General features: G+C 35.7%; 2 protein-coding genes across 2 annotated transcripts in view; one reads left to right on the top strand and one right to left on the bottom strand.

The window, feature by feature from the left end:
* The window catches only part of LOC150075272 (proton-coupled zinc antiporter SLC30A2-like), a 133,669-nt gene extending 114,620 nt beyond the window's left edge, over positions 1 to 19,049 (bottom strand). Inside the window, exon 1 of the mRNA XM_090388424.1 lies at positions 18,606 to 19,049. Coding sequence (XP_090244550.1) covers positions 18,606 to 19,049 — 444 coding nt within the window. The remainder of the gene's footprint in view (positions 1 to 18,605) is intronic.
* A 322-nt stretch (positions 19,050 to 19,371) lies between these two features.
* The window catches only part of LOC150075271 (zinc transporter ZIP10-like), a 175,671-nt gene continuing 169,135 nt past the window's right edge, over positions 19,372 to 25,907 (top strand). Inside the window, exon 1 of the mRNA XM_090388269.1 lies at positions 19,372 to 19,453. The gene's annotated coding sequence lies outside the window, so the exon portion shown is untranslated. The remainder of the gene's footprint in view (positions 19,454 to 25,907) is intronic.

The raw sequence follows: 25,907 nt of genomic DNA, 5'->3' as shown, positions 1-25,907 counted from the left end.
GAGAAGTTTATTATGTACTATATTGAAATTATACACAAAAATAGTGTAAGAATATCTTCTGAATAATTTTAAATTTCAAGATAAAAAAACAAGGGTTTTTAAAGGAAGCTCACATTTCAGTGCAGTATTTATACTGAAACAAATTACAGAAAAGGCAACTGAATTTAATATGAGAGGATTCCTATGCTTTGTCGATCTAGAAATAGCATTTGTATAGTGTAAGGTTGGAAGATGTATTAACATATTAGAAAGGATAAATATACAGCACAGGGAACCCTCGTATAACATGGTACTTCTACAACACAGTTTTGCTCTAACACAATTGATAAATTGCGGCAATCTTTGCACAACATGGTACATATATAACATGATTTTGCTCTAACACGGTTAGAGAATTTTGTGTGGGGAAAACTCTGCTATTACATTGGATGCAATTTTTCAACATTTCCACTCTTTTTGAAGCCCCGCTAGTCAAAAAAAAATTACTGAGAAATCCCTGAACTTGTGGAAAAATCTAGATTTCAAAGTTTTATTACTATTGAATAGCACATCAGACCATCCAAAAGATTTAAGTCATCCAGACGTTGAAGTTATGGTTCTACCACCACAGTTGTACTGGGTTAATACATTCAGCCGTTAGATAAAGGCATTAAATCCACCTTTAAAACTCATTACATCAGAAAATCGTTATAATGGATTTCAGAAAAAATTGATTCCGAATCTATTGAAGTAATGGAGGCATGGAAACATTTCTCAATTGTGGACTCTATCAGAATCATAGCTTTATCGCTGAAAGAAGTAAAACTGTCAACAGGTGCGTATTGGAAAAATGTATGGCCAGAGTCAGTTCATTCAGGAAATATGGTCGAACCGGCAGAAAAAGGAATCGGTGCGATAGTAGGTAGAGCTTGCTAAGTCGGTAGGAGGGGAAGGTTTTGATGACATGACTGCCGAAGCCCTCGTGGGTAGCATAGTTGAGAGAATCGCCCTCCTCTCCACACCGGGTGGAAAATACCCTAGTTTGAATCCTGTCAATGAAAGGAGGAATTTTTATGGGTATTTTTTCACAACGTGACCGAGTTAGTTGGGCTCGGGTAAGCTTTTTCTTCTAGAAACACAGGTTTTTTCCCCAGCAAAACAGAAAATTTACCTCACAACACATGAAATTTATAGACAATATACACAGAGTAACATGGCCTTATTTGCCGATGCTCCTAAAAAAAAAAATAAAAAAAACGATTACTGAAGACATTCAAGAATTACTAGTAGAAAAACAGGCTGACGAAGCAGATTTGGTGGAAATGGCATTGGAGGAAAAACCAAATCAAGTCAGAGGATGATAGCACAGATGAAAATTCTAAACTTCCAAATTTTACACTAAAAGGCATAACGGAAGGCATAAAGTTAGCCAAGCAATTAAAATCTTATTTTTTAAATGCAGATTCTTGAATGAAAGGAGCCCAAAGTTCAAAAGGGAGCTTCAAAAATACTTAGTTCCATAAGATGAAATTCACAAAGATTTATCAATCAAAAGCAAACAAACACAGATTACTGATTTTTTAAAGTGAGCAGAAGATACACAAAATCTAGAATGGTGTATTTTTGTTAGCTTTTGGAATGTAACCCCCCCTTTTTTGTACTTTTTCTTAGTCCCGTATAACACATTTTCACACAACACAACATTTTATAGGAACCTAACTACGTGTTATACAAGGGTTACCTGTACTTTAAAATTTTATTAGAACAGTGACAAATAATTTACATAGAGAATAAAACTGAAAATGCATTACCTAAAGAAGTACAATTAGGAAAGGTATAAGATAAGGTGATTCACCGAGTCCAACACTCCACTCTTATTATGGATGAATTTATTACAGGAAGGTGTTAAAATAGAAAATAAAGAATTAAAAATGTGCAGATGGCACAATGCTTCTCATACAAACATATGATTTACAAATTTTGCTGCACAGATCTAAACAAACTGCAGCAAAATATAATATGAAGGTTTCAGTAAATAAAGCAAAATTGTTGTTTCAAAGGGACCTGTAAGAGTTAAACTGAAATTAGGTAGAAAAATAGTAGGACAGGTAATGAAATTTAAATGCTTGGTCATAAACAGCAGCAATTGATTAGTGGATGAAGTCATAAATTCGCAAACAATGCTGGGTGCTTAAATTACTATTTGGAATGATAAGAACCCAAGAAAAGAAACAAAACCAAGGATATATAGAGTTAGTTGCAAGGCCTATTTTTATAAACAGATGCAAAAGTAGAGGATTATTTAAAAAAAAAAAAAAAAAAAAAAAAGTGACACTTAAGCAACAGCAGATATGTATGGACCAGGTATCAAATTTCATTATTCTTTCTAGTAAATGGCCAAGAAAATTGATTATTATTATTTTAACTTTGGAGTAATGTAATTAGTTTTATATTAATGACATACAGTCACTCCCCGGCATATGTAATACTCAACTTACAGAAATTCGACTTAACGTTAAGTTTTTGCTGGCTGGTGCAAACTTAAATCACGGAAATGTATTTTGCATCCCGTAGGAATAAATGGAGGTACTGTGGAAATATTGTAATGTGAACTCAATGACAGTTTTTTTTTGGTGATTTGTTCCAAGACCTTGAAAGTTGAAAATTTTGCTATATAACTAAGCTATTTATCTCTCTAAAAGATCATTTTTGTAATAGAAATTGCACTACACTTTCATTGTTATCATATGTTTCATTATAAGAATCAATTTTGAACGCCTTTGTGATATTTTTCTAAAACACATTTCTGAAGGTCACTGTCATAAAATAGTAGTAGTAGTAGTGGCATGTGATGCAAGAAAGCAAGTGTATGAGCTTATGCATCATCAGCCAAAAAAAAATCAAAAAAAAAAAAAAAAAAATCACACCATTCCCTCCAAATACCTGTCCAGTTCCTCCTTAAATTTATTCAACCTATCAACTTCCACAATGACAGATGGAAGTTTGTTCCAGCAATTAACCACCCACTGGCTAAAGGCAAATTTCCACACATCTATTCTACATCTGTCTTTTCTTAATTTGAATTTATGCCCCCTTAGGTTCGTAATCTAAATTCAGTGTGCTCAACCCATTCAAGGCCTTATACACCTCAATCAGATCACCGCGCAGGTGCCTAGTCTCCAGCCACTGCAATTTGCAGAACTTAAGCCTCTCTTGATAAAGAGGATCCCTTCATTCCCCTCACCAATCTTGTTGCCCTTCTCTGTACACGCTCAAGTAAATCCACATCCTTCCTAAAATGAGGCCTCCAGACCTGTACGCAGTACTCAAGGCGTGGCCTGACCATTGCCTTATACAGAGGGACAATCACCTCCTCCTCCCTGCTGGCAAAATTCCTATATATCATTGACAAAACCCCATGACCTGCCCAGGCAGCCTGTCTGCATTGCGCAGAAAACTTCATATCTGACTGCAAAATTACTCCCAGGTCTTTTTCATTTTCTACCACCTTAAGTGTAGTACCACACAGTTGGTACTTTTCTCTGTGGTTACTTCTACCCACATGCAGTACTTTGCATTTGTCAAGGTTAAACTTCAGTTGCCACTTCTTAGCCCATCTGCCCAAATTATCTAGATCCTGTTGCAGTAGCACACTGCCATTACTGTCATTAACAACCCTGCCAACCTTTGTATCATCTGCAAACTTCGACATTAAGCCTGATATACCTTCATCAATATCACTGATAAATATACAAAACAACAGTGGACCTAACACCGAACCCTGTGGGATCCCACTAATAACATTAGTCCAAGAAGAGCAGCACCCATTGATTACCACCCTCTGTCTTCTCCCACTTAACCATCCTTTTATCCATTCTGGAATAAACCAGAAAGTGCAAATTATTGCACTTTCTGGTTTATTTGGCTTTTCTGTTATTGCAATCTATTATAAATGGGTAGTAAACTCGATCTTATTGCATTTACGATAATACCGATAACTGGAATTCTGTGGGTGTTTATGTTACGGTATTATGGTGAAATGAGTTCCCCTTCACTGAAATCTTCAATCATATAAAAAACATAAATAAATTTTCAGAATCTTCTCTCTTCATTTCTATTTACTTATTACAATGGTGAATGGGAAAGGGACCAATGGAAAGTGCAAGTGCTGGCAGTGCTAGGAAATGAAACAAAATTGATTTAGAAATGAAGATGATTATGAAGTACAAAGCAGGACAAAGTTTGTCATCTATTGCACGGAATTAGGTCTTGCTGCTTCAACAGTGAATACTATTTTAAGGGACTGTGTGTGTATAAAAGAACATGTTAAAGGATCAACACACTTAAGATCAACAGTAATCACAAAACAGCTTTCAGGTGCTATATCAAAGATGGAAAGCTATTAATAATATGGATGGAAAATCTGAGTCCAATTCAAGCAAAAGCAAGAAGTATTTATGAAGATATTAAGGATAAATATGGCGAACCCAAAGCCAAGCTCGTGGCAAGAAACGGGTGGTTTAATAGGTTCAAGCATTGTGCTGGTTTCCAAAAAATTAATGTATGCAGTGAAGTCGCCAGTGCCGATTCTGCAGCTGCAGAGAAATTTTGTGATGTGTTGGAAAAAAATCCCCTTCTAAATCTGCACAGCACTCAACTTCCACAGCAGTGTGCTTATCAGCTGGAGAGTTAATTCTGGCAACGATGCTCGAAAGGTAAAAAAACTTGTTGACATTATGCCCATCTCCCCTCTCTCTTTTTGTAATTTTATAATTTTTGTAATTTTTCATGCACATGAGATAAAATATTGAATAAATAATTCAATTTACATGATCGTCGAACATTTCTTTTTTGCTTCAATCAAATTTGCGAGTGCTGCATAAGTAGTGACCAGACGTCCTGGATTATGCAGGACAATCCTGGATTTCAGTCATTTGTCCCGCATTGCAAGCTGTCCCGGATTGGATATGTAACCTCCATACTTAATAGTGACAAACATAATGCAAATCATTTGCATTATGTTTGCCAGGAACCAATGGTACAAGGAAAGAGTTTTTTCAATAGTAAAAAAGCTGTGGACGTCAACAAAAACACAGCTGACCAAGCAATACTACAAGCTGAACACAGCTGAAAGTTATGTGTGATTTTGCTAATTCTTGAAGAATTTTATGAAGAAATATTAAGAAAAATTCACTCAGCAGAAATATATATTTAATTATATTATTTAATTTCTCTTGTTTTTATTTTTAAAAGTAGTATGTATTATTATTTCACAGAAAACACTTAACATTTTTTCACTAAACAAAAATCGATTAAAAACATGACCCCCTCTCCAATACGTGTTTTTTTCCCTTCTAATTACAATTATTTTTCTCAGTTCACGTCCTTCACGCAACCTTCTGTTCATTACATAGTGTGACACGAGGGATACCGTATATTGAATTTCAGCCTTTCTGTGAGAAAAAAAAAAGAACGAACACACACAATATATTTTAAAGAAGTTTGATATTTTATTTTATAAGTTTAGTTCAAATAAGTCAATGGATTTAATTTATATATTTTGTATGTGAATATTTTTTATATATAAAAAATTAAAAAAAAAAAATAAAAGTGTATATTGTTTCTAGAGGGGTTGAAAAATCGCCCCCCCACGTCCCGCATTGGAATGCCAAGGATCTGGTCACTTTACACATAAGCATTTAGGGAAATTCCGACTTACGTAGAGTTCATGGAACACAACCCTTACGTAAGTTGGGGCGTGGTTGCAATTATCTTTGAGAAAGTATGATCTTTATATGCATTTTGGGCAAAATAAACTGAATAATAATAATTTACCAGTAATATTTTCTGGAAGATTAAGATTTTTTCCCTGCTTATAATTTCTTTGTATCTTTGAAATAAAATTTGATAGTATGAACAAGAGCTATAATGCTCAATACGTTCTATATTGATATCAATATTTGAAAAAAGGAATAAGAGAAGTTTACCTCAATATGTTACGTAGAACACTTCCATATCATACTCTCCAATTAAAACAAAAACAATTAAAAAATCTAAAATCTTACATTACAGTAAGAAATAATTAACAATAATTAAAAATCAAATGAACACAATTAAAAATCAATTTACAGCCATTAAAAATTAATTTAACGAAAAAAGAAAATTGTTTTGCAATTTTTTCATTAAATTAATTTTACTTAATTTTTAATTATTGTTAATTATTTCTTACTGTAATGTAAGATTTTCGATTTTTGTAATCGTTTTTGTTTTAATTTCTGGAGAGTATCATACGGATGTGTTCTACGTATCTTATTGAGGTAAACTTCTCTTATTCTTTTACAAACTTAGAAATAAAAAAACTGTCCTCAAACAAATACCTGTGTGGTTTTCAAAATTTTGTGCTAACTGTAAAAGAAACAATCAAATATTCATAGTATGGCTACAAGTATCCAGAACTCATACTAAAGAAACCTGCATCAAATTGGCAATAAGTAGCATATATGCTGATCCATTTACTTAACATAATGCTGCTTATTGCCAATTTGATGCATGTTTATTTAGTATGAGTTCTAGATTATCTGATTATCTTTTTAATTGTAATCAGCTATCTCTGATCCATTCTTTCAGTTTTCATAATACTGAAAGAGTATATACACACAAATGATTAAAAAGGAAAGAAAATGCATTATCATAAGATAAAGAATACAAACAGATTTAAAGTACAATCAGATATAAAGAAGTTCTGTAAGCCATGTATAGAATATTTTTTGAATTAGAAGGGTAGTTCTATGCACAAAAAAGTTCATATAAACTTATTCGATTCCAAACAGTGCCATATATGTTAGATTTTTAAAAAATAGCTATGGAGTTTTGAATGGAAAAAAATTATTAAAAGTAAATGAGAAGCAAGTATGTATCTAGTAAAATGTTTATTCTTAACAGGTATGTGTCTGTTATTCTTATTTATTTTTTTGTTTGCCCCGTATTCACCAAATATAGCATGACCCAACTTTTACCTATTTCCTAATTTGAAAAAAATACCTGGCTATTTTCCCACTAACATTGATATCATTGTTGTTGCAGTGGATGCATTCCTGACTGATCTCATGGTTATTATGCCATTTATTTTTTTTTTTTTAAATGCTACCTAATTATTATAGTACTGAAGAAAATAAGGTAATGTATTTTAAAATATACTGACAATACTAGTGGTATGTACATAATGGATTTTTTTTTTTTGGATAAGTATTTTATAGGTAATTAATAAAAACATGTTTTATAAAAAGCTCTCTTAAGACTGGTGTAGGAATCAGTATGATTATTTTAAAATATCACAGAGAAGACCATTTCTGTCTTTATGGCCAAATTCATTCACAACCTCAAACGGAATGACTTTTTTTACTAATTTAAATTCATTTATTTAATGACGTATTATAAGTTTGATGATCTGTTTGAGGTGTATGAGGCTTTGAATGGTTTCAGCCAGCTCAATGCTGATGGGATTCTTGCTCTTGTTCATACCACACACGAAGGAGCACAAATTCAAATTGAGGAAGGATGGTTGCAGAATAGATGTAAGGAATTTGCCTTTAGCCAGTGGGTGATTTATTGCTGGACCAATCTTCCCAAAGGTCGTGGGTTCGATTCCCGCCTCGGGCTTGGATCAAAGTACTGCAAAAACCTTGGGAGGTGCAATATGGCCACAGAAGCCGATGCGCCAACAACTACCAAATCAAAAAAAAAAAAAAAAAAAAAAAAAAACCAATCTTCCATCTGTTGTTGCGGATGTTGATAGCTTAAATAAAGTCAAGGAAGAACTGAACACACTTTTGGAGCGAATGGATAGGTAAAACAGGAAGTGGATTTTTTTTTTTTTTTAGCTGATGCTGTATAAGCTTGCTTTCTTGCATCATATGCCTGTAATAATGCTCCAATAATGCAAAATGTTCCAACATTTTGTACTCTATACCTACGTGCAGCTAGGGTACAATTTCTCTTGATGTGGAGGTCTGTAATGCCACAGACAGGAGCACTCATGCTCCTATCCTTTAGTTAGTGTTTTTCGGCTGTTTTAAAATCGTAAAACGAGTTCCCAACTTCAAAACAGAGGCAAAGGAGAGGGGGAATTGCACCCAGTGGGAATGGCTAGGCCTGTCGATCACTGCTACTCATAACCATTCATCAGAAGGAATTGTAGAGACTAACCACACAGGCTCTCTCCAGCTCCAGCTAAAAAGTGGAATCACGTTTCATCTTAATTTTCAAGTTTTTAATAAAATATGAACAACTTATTTACCAATTTTTATTAAAATTATTAAAGTATTTTGTATTACGTATATAAAAAAAACTTAAAATAGAAATTTTTAGAATATCCAGAAAGCTGTAGAAAACTCCTAAATATGGCAGAACGATGTTGATGATTCTAAAGTGTATTGCAATAATATAAACTGAGGAGTAAGCCAGAGGGTGGTTTATTGCTGGACCAATCTTCCACCTGTTGTTTTGGATGCTGATAGCTTAAATAAAGTCAAGGAAGAACTGAACACACTTTTGGAGCGAACTTATAAAATCAAATAACCATCATTCAGAAAGAGCTTTTGGTGCAAGTTTTGTGTTTCCTGATAAACCTGACAAGAAATAAAGAACTGAGTGTTGAAAATAAAGTACTAATATAATTCTGTATAAAGAAACTTATACCACGAGAAGTATTGACAAAAAACTACTAAGTGTTTCATTTAAAGGAGTAAAAACTACTATTTGACAATTCAAGGACAGACTGGTAATATAAAGGACAAACCATGGTCAGCGCGACAGCACATAACAACGAAAGCACAAGTTAAGACCATAACACTTATTTCGAAACGCATTCGATGACTTTCTGCACTTGAAATCAGAGCTGATTTCAACAGGAACAGAGAAACGCCCTTGTCTGTATCGACTGTAAAACTTCGTCTTAAACAAGCAAGAGTTTATGGTCGTGTAGTGGTCCGAAACCCTTATTAAAACTGGAAAATCGAAAGAAACGGTTGGTTTGGGCTAAGAGTCATCAATATTGGTCAACTGAAGAGTGAAAAAAAAAAACGCACTTTGAAACCAATGAATCTAAATTTGAAATTTTTAGGTCCAATCGTAGTAGAGTTTGCGAGACAATCAACTGAAGAAAAAAATGGTGCCACACTGTTCAGTGCTTACAGTCAAGCATGGTGGTGGTTCCCGCATGATAACGGGTTGCTTCTGTTTTTTTTTTTTTTTTTGCAGTGGTGACATCTTCAGAATTGAAGGAATTTTAAGAAAAGGTGGATATAAAAACATTCTTAAACATAACGCAATATCATCTGGACTCAGACCAGGACCAAGATATTTCCATGCCCCGGGTAGAAAGGCTCTTCGCCACTCTCTTTACTAAGGATATGTATATATTTCTTGCCTCATTGTTCTGTTTTTGGTGCCCCTTAAAGAATGGCATCCTGGGCAGGGGCCTTACTAGCCTGTGACTTAATATGGCACTGTCTGGACTTGAACTTTGTGGAAAATTTTTTAATTACGATAAGACAAGACTGTGCAGGGACTTTCTAGCAACCGAGCAACAGGAGGGGGGGGAACTGCAGATTACAGTGTGGCCACCCCAATCACCTGACTTAAACACCATGGAGCCTTTATGGTATCATCTAGGCCCTTATCTCCATGAAGTCTGCCCATATACATACAGTTTATAGGTAACCTTGCAGATCGTTTGGAATAACTTAGTCAAGCTTCGAAATTATAAAATGGTTAATGCTATTTGGCCTTTTCAAAATGGCAAAAAACAGGAGAACATTATCATCAATTCACTGTTGAAAGCTTTTCAAGAGTGGGCTTTCCACACATGGGCAAGTTCCTTGCAGAGCAAGTTATTTCATAGAATTTTCAAATTTTGTAAAAATTAAAACTTTGTACATAACTGCTTTAAAATATTAATACATTATTTTGATTTTATCGTCCATCAATAGTGAAACTGGTAAAAAAAATTAAATTAGAATTAAAAAATTCTAAATAAATGCCACCATTAGTTTTTTAATGAAATAATATCCTCAACTTTGCAACCTGAAGAGAGTGTATGCGCATATAAATGTATACTGTAATGATGATAATCTAGTCATTATTCTACATGATGGCCACAAAAAAAAAAAAAAAAATAGCTGATGTGATTTAAGGTTATAGTGACAAAGAATAGAACAGCATCCAAATTACAATGCTTGCTGTAATTTGAAAGCTGTAGTATATTTTGATAACAAACTTCGTAATAGTGGCCAGCAAAAGCTACCTCTGACAAAATCATTATAACCTTTAATTCATGTCAGCTACCATACTACTGTACTTTTCACTTGCTAACCATGTACAATACTGCCTGGATTATGTACCGGTATAAAATAAACACAGCAGTTTCTCTTATTTTCAAGATTAAGTTGGATTTATTATAAAAACTTCTTAACCTGTGAACTAAAACTGAATTAAATTAGGTCTATCTGCATGTTGATAAGCATGCTTTTGATTATTAAGAACACATAACTGACATATCTTAACACAATTTTAAAGTACCTTTACTGTTTTAAAAAGTAGTTTAATGCACTATTGTCTCAAGTATTGCTTTAGCCATCAAATGCAGACATTACAGGTATATCAGAAACATCATGCTACTCCAGCACAGGAAATACAGAATTTGAATGTGTACAGTGATAGTGATGACAGGAGCAGGTAGGGTAGGGGGAGCAGAAAGGTGATTGGTTAGGTACACCCAATTTACATAGATTGCCAGTATAATGATGAGTAAGTCTGGCATAACATAAACACTGGCAAAACAAAAACAAGGAGTATGTTACAGGCCAAATGATGTGATGAGTAATAACAGTGGGTCAGTAAGTGAGAATGTCTTATCATGGGTGATTTTAACTTTCCAGGAACTTCTGTTTTCTAGCAGCACGTTAGAAAACAGAAGCAGTCACTGCTAATCATTAGCATTAGCATTAGTAGAGGCATTTGATGCAAGAAAGCAAGCTTATGCAGCATCAGCCAAAAAAAAAAAAAAATAATAAAAAATAAAAAAATAAATAAAAAATAACCACTTCCACATCACCCCTCTGTTCGTTTGAAATACCTGTCCAGCTGATCCTTAAACTTATTTAGTCTATCAACTTCCACGACAAAGGATGGAAGTCTATTCCACCAACCAACTACCTGCTGGCTAAAGGCAAATTTCCTCACGTCTATCCTACATCTGTCTTTTCTCAATTTGAATTTATGCCCTCTCAGGTGATTATTCTGAGCAAGAGGAAGAATCCCATCAGCACTGAGCATGCTCAAACCATTCAAGGCTTTATACACCTCTATCAGATCACCTCGCCGGTGCCTAGTCTCCAGACACTGTAATTTGCAAAACTTAAGCCTTTCTTCGTAAGAGCACCCCTTTGTTCCATTCACTAATCTTGTTGCCCTTCTCTGTACTCGTTCCAGCATCTCTACATCCTTCTTGAAATGAGGCCTCCAGACGTGTATACAGTACTCTAGGTGCGGTCTGAACATTGCCTTATACAAGGGAATAATCACCTCCTTATCCCTGCTAGAAAAATTCCTATATAGCATCGACAATACACCATGAACTACTCTTGCAGCCCGTCTGCACTGCTCAGAAAACTTCATATCTGCTTGCACAACCACCCCAGGTCCTTTTCATTCTCTACCACTGTCAGTGTAGTACCACAGAGTTGATACGTTTCTCTGGGGTTGCTGTTTCCCATATGTAGTACTTTACATTTGTCAATGTTAAACTTCATTTGCCACCTCTCAGCCCATCTGCTCAACCTTTCCAGATCCTGTTGCAGCAGCATAGTGTCAGTAGTGTCCTTGACAACCCTGCCAACCTTCATATCGTCTGCAAACTTGGACATTAAGCTTGATATACCATCATCAATATCATTTATAAATATAGAAAACAATAATGGACCCAATACTGAACCCTGAGGGACACCACTAATAACATTAGTCCCCGATGAGCAGTGTCCATTGATTACCACTCTCTGTCTTCTCCCCCTCAACCACCCCTTTATCCATAGCAGCAATTTGCCTCCAATGCCACACTGCTCCAATTTGTGCAGCAGTCTTCCATGTGCAACAGTATCAAAAGCCTTTCTAAGATCCAAGTATATAATATCAAAGTTATTCCCTGCATCCAGTTCTTTTGTGACTGCATCATAGTATCCAATCAAATTGGTCAGGCAAGACTTCCACTTAACAAAACCATGCTGTGTCGGAGCTATAACTGAAGTCTTGTCTAGATGATCCTGCAGTACTTCTTTAACCATGTCTCCATTAATTTTCCAGGAACAGAAGTTAAACTAACAGGTCTATAATTACTTGTGTCGCCCTTTGATCCTCCTTTGTGAATTGGGGTTACATTTGCACATCTCCAGTCCATGGGTACTTCCCCTGAGTCCAAGGAAGCTCTCATAATTATGGCTAAGGGTTTGCTTACTTCCTTTGCTGCCTCCTTTAATATGACTGGATAGATCCCATCCACCCCAGGTGCCTTTCTTGTATTTATCTTCAACAATTTATCCTCCACTTTACTCTCAGTTATTACAAGATTCTCTAGCTTACTGCCAGAGTTGAATACACCTCTGGCATTCCCCTCGCTGAATAACTCCTCATGCGAGGAGTTATTCAGTGAGGGGAATATCGCTGACTTATCGATATCAAGTGGACCAATCTGATTCATCCCCTTCTTTCTAGAGTTTACATAAGTAAAGAACTCTTTGCTGTTTTTCTTTGCATCCCTTGCCAAAGATTTCTCGTAATCTGCCTTCGCCTGCCTAACCTCCTTTGTAACTTGGTTACAGATCAACTTGTATCTATCATAGGCTTCTGTGTCACGTGTTAATTTGTATGTATCCCATGCATTTTTCTTCTCTGCCATATGTCTCATTAGTTCATCTGACATCCACTTAGGCCTAAACCTTGAACAATATTTCTTAGTTGGTATGTAAAGCCTAGTAGCTTCCAAGATACGTTCTTTGAATGCTTCCCATTTTGAATTTGCTGTTGGTAACATCATCAGTTGGTCCCACTGTATAGAATTTAAATACTGTCTCAGTTCATCGTAGTCTCCTTTACGAAAGCAGTAACCCTTCCCTTTACCCCTAATGGTAGTTACCTCTTTGAGTAAATCCCACTTCAACACACTGTGATCACTGCCACCTAGTGGTTCATTTACCTGCAGATTCTTAATGCATGAAGAATCACTACTGATAATGAAATCAAGAGTATTACTCCCTCTAGTTGCCTCCTGAACATGTTGATGTAGAAAACAATCATCCAATAAATCCACAAAAGCCTTGCTAGTGTGCGTGTGACCAGCCTCCAAATTCCAGTCAATATCTGGGAAATTAAAATCCCCCATTATAAGACTCTCTGATTTACTGGCCCACTCTATTTCCCCGTACAGTTTCTTATTATACTCATCAGAGTCATTAGGCCTATAGCACATTCCTACTCTCAATTTTGATCTCCCAATGCTTATGTCACACCAAACTGACACGACACTGCACTGTCCAGCAATGTCGACTGGCTTCACTAGTAATCATATCAGTAACTGCAAAAGCTACTGAGCTTCTTATACCAACTAAGATATATCAAGCATTAGTGCTTATATAGCATCAGCCAAAAAAAAAAAAAAAAAGAAAAAAGAAAGCGTCAACACTTTCCGTGTCACCTGTCCACCACTCTGCTATTCAAGGCTTAGATCGAAATGGATATCTGATAAGTTAATGAGACTAGTGGCAGTGAAGAAAAATGCACCAGATGATTATAAATTATCAGGGAACACAGAACTCTATAGTAAGTATAATGCAGTTGTAAACCAGTTACTAAGGGGATTAGGCATGCTAAGCAAGATTACAAGAAGTCTTTGCTAACATGCAAAGAATTCTTTGTTCATGTCAGTACTAGAAGGAAAGGGCTGAACCAGATGGCCCACTACATATGAATAGCATAGCTATTGACAATCTGTTCAGATTGCTGGCAAAGTGAACAGAAGCTTTTGACACTGTTGTGCATGGAAGACTATTGTACAAATTGGAGCAGAATGGTATTAAGGGTAAGTTGCTACAATGGATAAAAGGATGGTTAAGTGCGAGAAGACAGAGGGTGGTAATCAATGGGTGCTGCTCTTCTTGGACTAATATTATTAGTGGAGTCCCACAGGGTTTGGTGTTAGGTCCACTGTTGTTTTGTATATTTATGAATGATATTGATGAAGGTATATCAGGCTTAATGTCGAAGTTTGCAGATGATACAAAGGTTGGCAGGGTTGTTAATGACAGTAATGGCAGTGTGCTACTGCAACAGGATCTAGATAATTTGGGCAGATGGGCTAAGAAGTGGCAACTGAAGTTTAACCTTGACAAATGCAAAGTACTGCATATGGGTAGAAGTAACCCCCAGAGAAACGTACCAACTGTGTGGTACTACACTTAAGGTTGTAGAAAATGAAAAAGACCTGGGAGTAATTGTGCAGGCAGATATGAAGTTTTCTGAGCAATGCAGACAGACTGCCAGGGCAGGTCATGGGGTTTTGTCAATGATATATAGGAATTTTGCTAGCAGGGAAAAGGAGGTGATTATCCCTCTATATAAGGCAATGGTCAGGCCATGCCTTGAGTACTGCATACAGGTCTGGAGGCCTCATTTTAGGAAGGATGTGGATTTACTTGAGCGTGTACAGAGAAGGGCAACAAGATTGGTGAGGGGAATGAAGGGATCCTCTTATCAAGAGAGGCTTAAGTTCTGCAAATTGCAGTGGCTGGAGACTAGGCACCTGCACGGTGATCTGACTGAGGTGTATAAGGCCTTGAATGGGTTCAGCACGCTGAATTCTGATGGGATCCTTCCACTTGTTCAGATTACGAACCTAAGGGGGCATAAATTCAAATTACGAAAGGACAGATGTAGAATAGATGTGCGGAAATTTGCCTCTAGCCGGCAGGTGGTTAATTGCTGGAACAATTAACTTGATTTTTTTTTGGCTGATGCTGCATAAGCTCATACATTTGCTTTCTTGCATCACGTGCCACTACTACTACATGTGAAAAGTTTTAAGATTGGGAATACCAAAAGTACACCCAATTCTAAGTGGGAGCTAAACACTAGAGAAAGATGGAGAAAAATTGTTGAAACTAAAAGTAACACTAAATACGGCAACTATAGTAGATACAATTATATTAAAAAATGCCTTATAAAGGTAAACAAACCTTTAGTTATAATTAACAGAGCATCATTGGATTAAGGAAGCCCTTGCAGAGTGAAGATGTGCAAACATCTCTCCTTTCTCCAAGGAGAATCAAAGTGAGTAATAACAGCAAGCTTGACAGTGTGCCAAAAAAAAAATAATGGAGTCACTGTTTAAAAAAGTAACACAAGATCACAGAAATATAGTAATATGGCAATCACAGTATGGGTTTGTTAAGCAGAGATCTTGTCTAACCAATCAAATTAGCAACTAAGATGCAGTAACAAGGGAACTGGATGCAAAAATACTTTTGATATCATATACTTAGGTATGAAAAGCTTTTGATACTGTTCCACAATGAAAGACTGCTGGCAAAATAAAAACTAGAGCAGTGTGGCATTAGAGAGAAGATGTCGATGCATATAAAGGGTTGGTTGAGTGGCAGAAGACAGTGTGGTTATTAATGAGCGCTGCTCTTCTTCAATTGTTATTAGAGGAGTCACTCAGGGTCTCTTACTATTTTCAGTATTTATTCAATAATTAGATTAGTTGACATCTTTCTAGAATTAATGAATGTAGTGTCCTCTGAATGCAAAGTCCAAGTTTGCTGTTGATACAAAGGTTGGCAGAAATCAAGGAATACTGCTGCAACAATACAGAAAAATTAGCCAGATGGGCTGAAATGTGATAATTGAAGTTTAATATCACCAAAGAGTTCAAGACATGTACCCCAAAGACCCTAAAAGCTTTTCTGGCAAGAACCTAAGTTTCTGGTAGAGCTGTCCTAACCAGGCAGATTGAAGGATAGGGGTGAAACAGAGTGTAGATCACCATCAAAGAGAAGGGCTAGCAACCCACCGTTTATATATAAAATTAAAAGAAAATATAAGGATAGGAACTAGTTTGGAACTGAGGAATTGACTAACTAGGGAAACTCAATAAGAAGAAAAGAATGATAACTGTGGAAATGTAAGAGCTATCAATGGGAAAAAAGCAGAAATAGTAGGAGAATAAAAAAAAAAATTTTAAAAATTAAGACTTACACATTAACAGAAACTAAAAAGAAAGGGAAATGTATAAAAAATGTCAAAAATTATATATTATTATAGTGGAATGCAAAATAAATGAAAGGGCTAAAAGAGTAAGGATTTTAATTCAGAAATCATTGAAACAAAACATAGATAAATATAATCCAGAATAAAAAAGAACATTGCCAGTGAAATTGAAATTGAAAAAGAAAACTTTAAACATAAGCATATATGGCTAAGAAGGTATGAGTTTTAAGGTAATTAGCTCTTTTTTTTCAAAAATGAAAATGGTTAAGCAGTTTCTGTCACAACACAACGTATTGTGACATGATTCAGAAGTTCTAACTAGTTTGAAGAAATTGTTAACATAAACAATATTTGGCATCAACATGGAATTAAAATCTCATATGGAACAAGTAAGTATCAATATTTTATGGAAAATCTTTTGAGGTAGCTCATTTCTTGCTTGGAAGTGCCATAGCCATGCCATTCTGTTATGTTACAGAAAACAATTCCTTATGAGGATGGCTCAAGAGCCTTTTATACAGAACTGTTGCCATGAATTACCAAAGAGCTCAAGACATGTATTTTTCAAGAAATTGCTTAGATAAGTGAAGATACAATCCAGAAAGTTATGAAGAATTTCATCAACATGTTTACATTGGAAGGGAAACATTTATTGCATTAAATATTTTCATGATAACCAAAATGTGTAAAATAGATAAACATAAGTGAGTTTGTTCTGTATTTTTCAATTAAAATTTTACTGTCAAAACGTGTCAGTTGCTTCTTCCAGACCCTGTATAAAGGTTAGACTCCATCTTGAACACTTCATACAGGTTTAAAAATCTCATTTTAGGAAGGACATGCATCTGTTCAAAAGGGTGCAGACAAGAGCAACAAATTTAGTTTACTAGGCATACACATGGAATCTTAATTCAGGTGTTAAAAGCATTGAGTAAATTAAATGCTAATGGCAATATACATACACACAAAGGGGCATAAATTTAAATTGCCGCTTTGTATGAAAATTTGCCTACAGCCAAATTGTAAGGGGCTGTTTGAATGGACTTCCACCTAATGAATTAGCAAGGGCACATGATGCAAGAAAGCAAGCTTATATAGCATCAGCCAAAAAAAAACACACAGACCCTTCTCATTTCATCCATCCACTCGCTCCAAATGTTTGTCCAGTTCTGCCTTGAATCTGTTTAAGCTATCAACTTCCACAACAACAGATGGAAGTTTTGTTCCAGCAATCAACCACCCGCTGGCTAAAGACGAACTTCCCCACATCTATACTACAACTGTTTTTCCTCAATTTGAATTTATGCCCTCTCAGGTGATTATTCTGAGCAATAGGAAGAATCTCATCGCATTGAGCATGCTCAAACCATTCAAGGCTTTATACACCTCAATCAGATCACCTCGCATGTAATAACTTGTTTTAACAAATAACATGTGCCTAGACTCCAGACACTGCAATTTGCAAAACTTAAGCCTTTCTTTGTAAGATCAACCCTTTGTTCCATTCACTAATCTTGTTGCCCTTCTCTGTACTTGTCCCAACAGCTCTACATCCTTCTTAAAATGAGGCCTCGAGACCTGTATACAGTACTCAAGGTGTAGCATGACCATTGCCTTATACAAGGGGATAAACACCTCCTTATCCCTGTTAGAAAAATTCCTGTATATCGTTGACAAGACACCATGACCTACTCTTGTACACTGTCTGCACTGCTCAGAAAACTTCATATCTCCCTGCACAATTAGGAGTTTGAATAAATTAGAATCAGGTTAGAAGTTTGAATAAATTTAAAAGACAGTTTTTTTATTTATTATTATTATTTTTTTCCTAGTCAATGTTAAGGTTGCTGCTTTCTTTGAGTTATTTTGCTAATACTAAATATCTGTTACCAGGCTACCTCAAATCAACGTTTGTTTTAAGTTCGAATCAAACGTTCGTTGTAAATTAAGTTAAAACAAGTTATTACAAAATGAATAAGAAGAAACCTTTCCCTTATGTTTTATGGTGTCAAAGTAGTCGTTTCGAGTCTGCGTGGAAAGTTATTTTTTCTTTATCAAATAGCATAGTTGGCTTAGGCATTGCTTAGTTTTGAGCGCAGTATTTCTCACAACGTAGTCATGCAATAGAGAACTCAGTTTATTACTCTTGCAACACAAGCTTGAAATAACATTTAAAATTGGGCAATACCCAACGACAACATTCCATTACGAAGAGTCATATGTATGTATATTGGTTATATACGATTTTTACGGTGTAGGTATATTAGTTTTCTGTCCAAGTCAGTTATAAAACGATAATTAATTAAACTCACCAAAAGTAGAGGTACATCATCGCTTGTATCCTGGGGTATCGATATTAGAGTTCCATCGGGTGCTAAAACTTCTGGCTCTCCAAAACCAAATCGCTGATCATTACCTGACAGTACATGATCAGCGGAACTAACGTGTGCGCTCTGAGTTCTTTTCTTACTATAACTTAAACTTCTCCTGGCAGTTCCCGAATACGACTGACTGACGGGTGACAAAAGAGAACCAGACAAACTTCTGCATCTTCTGCAAATGCAGAAATCCTGTTCATAGTCATTTGAATCCATTAGAATAAGTTTTGATTTCTTTAAACAGATCAGTTCTTCGTCATCCAAAATGTCATCAGAAAAACCATCTCGTCCTAGGGTGTTTAAATGATACCCAAATTTGTTCTCAAACAAGCATTGAGATCGAGTTGCACTACAAGGCTCCTTGAACTCTTCGCCCATTTCCAACACCCCTTCAAAGATTAGATATCCAACTGCTAATAAGAAAGTGTGATAGGAGGAAATGTTTAAATAACGGAAATGTTACTAGCGATCCCAAATCAAGACGCTCGATGATAAAACTAAACAGTATAAAACACATTGTGATGGGAATAACCTAATAATACTTTGACAAGTTGATGATCACTTTATGATGTTCCTTATCTACAGCAAACATTATTTCAACAAATGTGGTGGTTTCTCTTCCTGGTAGAAATTCGACACGTCACAAGACCACGTGATACCTCCATCATAGACGATATAGTGCGTCTTTGCCTCCATTTTGAAGTGATCTCTGCACACGGCTCTCAACTGTGGACAATCTCGCGGGGACATTTAAAGTTTCCATCATTGATATTATTTTCACGGTATGTACTTATTTCTCTTTATTTTCTTTTTACTTTCTGTCATACACGGAGTTTCGGGGGAAATAAATGAACGCCAGACTATTTTTTCTTAAATCCTATATTAGAAAAGATCTGTAGTTAAAGCCATAAAAGGTAATAGATAGCCGGCACATTTTCGCTTCAAATATTGTAAGAAGTGTTAATTTTTTTAACATTTGGCTTTGGTTAATCAATGCCAGATGAGTTGGGCAGCCCAAATCCATCTTAAATTGCAATAAAAAGTGCTGTTTTATAATATGTAAACCGCAAGGAATCCATCGTGACTTTGGAAAGAGAATGATGTTATGGATTCTAAATTTCAAAAATGCAGTAAATATAAGTAGCCGCGCTTATATAGATAACATGAGATACATCCATCACGGCATCCCTTATTATTTTTTTATTCCTTTGCGTTTTTTTTTTTTTTTTTTTTTATTTCCTTCATCAGGGTTGAAGGAAATATCATCTTCCCGCCTTTTAGAATGGCATTTTCTTTTCGATATGTACTATAATTTTTCTCCACAGATTAGAGAAAGAATAGAACAAAATATTTGCATTCTTTTTCCGATCACTGTTTCTTTTATTGCTTAGTAATATTCACCTGAAATTATATCTGTGATGAGCATCGTATTCACCCTCTCATATTTCAAGATTTCTAGTTTAATGTTTGAATCAGATTCGCTGACTAATCGATAACTGATTCCTATTTTGTGAATTATTTGTACTACTGTACTTTCACGGAGGACTATGCAGAGGAGATGCAATAAGTTCAAGCATAGGGGTCCCAAATAACAAAAGTTGAAGGAGAACAACAAAATTCACGTGTCTACCAAGATACTGTTGCACAGTCCTGCTCTCTCGTACTTAGGAATTAAATTTAAATAAACAAATGCAAAAACACTTGCCTTTTGCTATATTTCTGATTTTCTGCATATTCCTTTATTAATATAAATAAATCGCATTATATTTATCATAATGCTGTTAGATATAGGTTCAATAAGATTATATGATTACACCGTTATATGTCTGGTAAAATTAAAAAAAAAAAAAAACATTTTCTGTTTATACTCCGGGACGACCAAACGGTTAGAGGAGTTCACAAGATAGACAGAATACAACAAACAGCACCGTATTCAGCAGTCACCGGCTTGAACCCGGTCACTCAAGGCACGTATAATTATGCACCCATGCGCCTGACCACTAGGCTACGGCGGTACGTTTCCATGACTGCATGTTTAGATTAATAATGCAAATATTTACGACTTTATTGTAATACAGTTGTTTATTTTGGTTGTTTATGTTGTTGATTAGCTTATAATCAATAGTAAATAAGGATGACCGGTCACATTTCATATTAGATTATATCAAGAAAATGGGAGATATTAACAGGATTTTTTAAATAACTAATTCATGTCTGAATTTCTCTAGTATACAACTTTGTCTCTCTATATTCATTTGCATTCTCCCTCTTGATAGAAATACCAGTTGTGGATACCATTTCAATTAAAACCATGAGTCAGATCCAGTTCATCAACAAACTTAGTTTATATATATATATATATATATATATATATATATATATTTTTTTTTTTTTTTTTTTTTACTTTTTCAGGTTTAATTTTAACATGCCATTTTGTGAACTATTTGTGTACTTATATGTATGGCTCTGTAAAAAGGGATGCCATGGGGTGCAAAGCACTCATCCTTAACACATAGGGGTACCAAATAAAATTTGGGAGGGATGCATAAAATTCACCTGAGCTACCAAGATACTGTTGCACAGTCCTGCACCCTTACATGTAGCTTTCTTTACTTATTCATGTGATACTGACCACACTTGTATTTTAGAGCCCCAATTAAAGAAAGGGTAGGTGTAGTGTTTACCTATATTTGTTTTAGAAAAGTAAACATTAAATAAGAAAAGAAGCTGAAATCTTCCTCCAATTTCATTATAATGTCAAAAACAACAAATCACTGTGATTTCAGGAATATGTTCTTTTTTGTACTATGCAACTACATAGGTTAAAGAAGTTTATAACCAATCATTTTTGATTAGTTATAAACTTCTCAACCTGTGGCACTCAAGTACATTTCCTACTGCATTCCCACAAAGTAGTTGGCTGATGAGAATCCTGTTAGAAAACAGTAAATATATGTGACCTCTTGTAATTATAGTAGGAAGTATACTTGTATTATTTGAATAAAATCTCTACTTTCAATTGGTTGACAAAGCTCTTAATAATATATAAAGTATATAAAAAAAAAAAACACTTGGAATAATTGCAATAAATATGCCAACCTGTATATATCATGAAATTTTTAATAAAAAATAAACTAGATATATAGGACAAAATTTACATTTAATATATCATTAAAAGTAATACCTATGCAGGTAAAAGCAATAATACAGTTCTTTCATGTATCTGTGTTTTTTTTTTTTTTTTTTTTTTTTTTAAAGATTTTGTCATATATATGGTTGATGTATTTTATCCCAGGAGCCTAGCCTATACTCACATTTGGTGAGTATAGGCTTGGCAAACCCAGGGTCCTGAGCTGGATATCATCATTCTTCTCTTTCTTGGTGATTCCCCCCTCTCTCTCTCTCTCTCTCAGGATAATGTGGGATATTTTTAAGCCTCAGGCTTCCTTGCACCATATGGCTAATAATATTTATTGCAGTTATTATGAGTGATTATTTCCTAACCATTGTCTATTTGAAGAAATAAGCCCTACAGCTTTTATGATAATATTATATACATTTGTTAATTTAGAAGCACTATGTGAGAAGAATTAACTTCCTTAGTCATTTTGCTGCTTTTGATATTCAATGGGTGCCTTGTAAATAAATAAAATGTATATATATTATTTTTCCTATATCTTTCCGTTGTTCCAATTCCTGTTTGGTAGCTCCTATTTTGTTCCTTTCAATCAAATAAGTTATGTATCCATTAGGGTCATTGGGTTCCCTCTGCCAATATATATAATTATTATCATTTTATTTTATTTTTTTGACTGAATGACATCCTTGGATACCAAAACTTTCATAAAAATTTTAAATTCTCTATAGAAGAATTTGTTATTTAGGATGATCTAAAAAGTAGACAGCTTTAAAGATAAGAACAAAATAAATACAGGCACTAAATACAATATCAGTAAACTTTTCAGGTATGAGGAAATAGTTAAAGGCTGAGAGCCTTGTTAATCAATTCGGCCCTGGAAAGATTTTGCAAGGCTCAAGGGATAGAATTTTTTCCACCCTGGTCTGTACTCGTTAACAGGAGAGACTGCTTCTACAGGGATGGGATACACTTAAATAGAAAGGGTGCAAGAATATTTGCTGATGCTATTGAGGCAGTGTTAGGTGGGTCGGAAAACTGCTAGCTTGGGATGATACAAGGACTAATAGATTAACAGTAGCTGCTGGCAGAGGTGAAAGTGATTCTTGCACTGCTTCTATTGGAATGAGCACCAGCCTGGAAAACAAGATGCAGGGCATTCCAGAGACTGCTGGGAGTCATTGCGGTACAAGTTAACACATGGGTTGTGCTAGGGTAGCTAAGAATAGGAACAAATGCATATACACTTGCGTATACACCAATGCTAGGAGTTTGGTAAATAAATTTGAGGTGTTGGTCAAAACATCAAAGGCAGATATTGTTGGGATGTCAGAGACATGGTGTCACACAGATATAAGGAATGCAGAACTGGAATTTGGGGAGTACAATGTGTACAGGAAGGGAGGAGGGGTTATGCTATATATTAAGAAACACATAAAATTCAAGGAAGTGCAGCCAGTCGACATCATTGGACAGTGCAGTGTCGAGTCAGTCTTGTGTGACGTGATCACTGGGAGATCAAAATTGAGAGTAGGAGTGTGTTATAGGCCTAATGACTCTGATGAGTATAATAAAAAACTTTACAGTGAAATAGTGGGCCAGTAAATCAGAATCTTATAATGGGGAAATTTTAATTTCCTGGATATTGACTGGAATTTGTGGGTTGGTCACTCGCACACTAGCCAGGCTTTTGTGGATTTATTGGATGATTTTTTTCTACATCAGCATGTTCGGGAGGCAACTAGAGGGAATAGTACTCTTGATCTGATTATCAGTAGTGATTCTTCATGCATTAAGAATCTGCAGATAAAGGAACCACTAGGTGGCAGTGTGCTGAAGTGGGATTTACTCAAAGGGATAACTACCATCAGGGGTAAAGGGAGGGTTATTGCTTTCGTAGAGGCAACTACGGTGGTCTGAGACCATATTTAAATTCTATACGGTGGGACCAACTGATGATGTTACCAACAGCAAATTCAAAATGGAAGGCATTCAAAGAATTAATCTTGAAAGGTAATAGGCTTTACATACCAACTAAGAAATATTGTTCAAGGTTTAGGCCTAAATGGATGTCAGATGAACTAATGACACGTGGCAGAGAAGAAAAATGCATGGAATACATATAAATTAATGGGTGACGTGGAAGCCTATGATAGATATAAGCTGGTTTGAATCACAGACCAAGTCACAAAGGAGATTAGGCAGGCAAAGGCAGATTATGAGAAATCTGTGGCAAAGGATGCAAAGAAAAACAGCAAAGAGTTTCTTTACCTATGTAAACTCTAGAAGGAAAGGGATGAATCAGATTGGTCCACTGGATATTGATGGTTAAACTGTTAATGATCCTGCTCAGGTAGCTAACAAACTAAATGAATATTTTGCATCGACATTCACACATGAGGAGTTATTCAGCGAGGGGAATGCCAGAGGTGTATTCAACTCTGGCAGTAAGCTAGAGAATCTTGTAATCTCTGAGAGTAAAGTGGAGGAGAAATTGTTGAAGATAAACATAAAAAAGACACCTGGGATGTATGGGATCTATCTAGTTATATTAAAGGAAGTAAGTAAACCCTTAGCCATAATTATGAGAGCATCCTTGGACTCGGGGGAGGTCCCCACGGACTGGAAATGAACAAATGTGTCCCCAATTCACGAAGGGTGAAACGAATAATTACAGACCAGTTAGTTTTAACTTCTGTTCCGGGTAAAATAATGGAGTCACTGGTCAAAGATGCATTGCAGGATCGTCTAGACAAGACTCCAGCAATAATTCAGACACAGCATGGATTTGTTAAGGCAAAGTCTTGTCTGACAAATTTGATTGGTTATTATGATGTGGTTACAAAGGAACTGGATGCCAAAAATAATTTTGATATCATATACTTGGATTTCAGGAATGCTTTTGATACTGTTGCACGTGGAAGACTGCTGTACAAATTGGAGGGGTGTGGCATTAAGGGTAAGTTGCTACAATGGATAAAGGGATGGTTGAGTGGAAGGCGACAGAGAGTGGTAATCAATGAATACTGCTCTTCATGGACAAATGTTATTAGTGTAGTTCACCAGTGTTCGGTGTTGGGCCCATTGTTGTTTTGTATATTTATCAATGATATTGATGAAGGTATATCAGGTGTAACGTCCAAGATTGCAGATAATACAAAGGTTGGCAGGGTTGTTAACAACAGTAAAGACAGTATGCTGCTCCAACTGGATCTAGATAAGTTGGGCAAATGGGCTGAGAAGTAGCAACTGAAGTTTAACATTGACAAATGCAAAGTACTGATGAATATGGGCAGCAATACCCGGAGAGAAACATACCAACTGTGTGGTATTACACTCAGGGAAGTGGAAAGTGAAAAAGACCTGGGGTAATTGTGCAGTCAAATATGAAGTTCGCTGAGCTGTGCAGACGGGCTGCCAGAGAAGGTCATGGAGTCTTGTCAATGATATGTAGGAATTTTGCTAGGAGGGACAAGGAGGTGATTATCCCGTTATTCAGGTCAATGGTCAGACCACACGTAGAGTACTGTGTGCTGGTGCGGAGGCCTCAGGAAAGAAAGTTGTAGAATAGATGTGCAGAAATTTTCCTTTAGCCAGCGGGTAGTTGATTGGTGGAACAGACTTCCATCTTTTGTTGTGGAAGTTGATAGCCTTAAATAAATTTAAGGCTGAGGTGGACAGGCATTTGGAATGAATAGAGGGGCAGAAATGTGAGGGGGGGGGGTTTGGCTGATGCTGCATAAGCTTGCTTTCTTGCATTGTATGCTAATGGCGCTGTCCTGTTTTAATAATTTTCTATAAGATTTTAAAATTCAGGTCTTGAGCTTTCTCTCTCTTTTTTTTTTTTTTTTTCCTTATTTTCCCCGAAGAAAAATAAGGTTATGTTGTGCAGATTTCAGATATAGGTTGGTTGATATTCTGTGAGGTTTTTGGTTCCAAGATTATTTCTCATATCGCATGCCAGCTCAAATGATCTTTATGGTATGTTACTCCTGTACAAGTGTACATGTATATGGACTATTTTGCATGTTGGCACATTGAAAAATAGAATAACTCATGGAAGGGAGAGGAAATTACTCCTGTTGTCCAAAATCAGCAAC

The sequence above is a fragment of the Mastigoproctus giganteus genome, chromosome 14 (assembly GCF_048544385.1).
Source record: "Mastigoproctus giganteus isolate SK-2022 chromosome 14, ASM4854438v1, whole genome shotgun sequence".
NCBI lineage: Eukaryota > Metazoa > Arthropoda > Arachnida > Uropygi > Thelyphonidae > Mastigoproctus > Mastigoproctus giganteus.
This window is presented reverse-complemented; position numbering and strand designations above follow the sequence as displayed.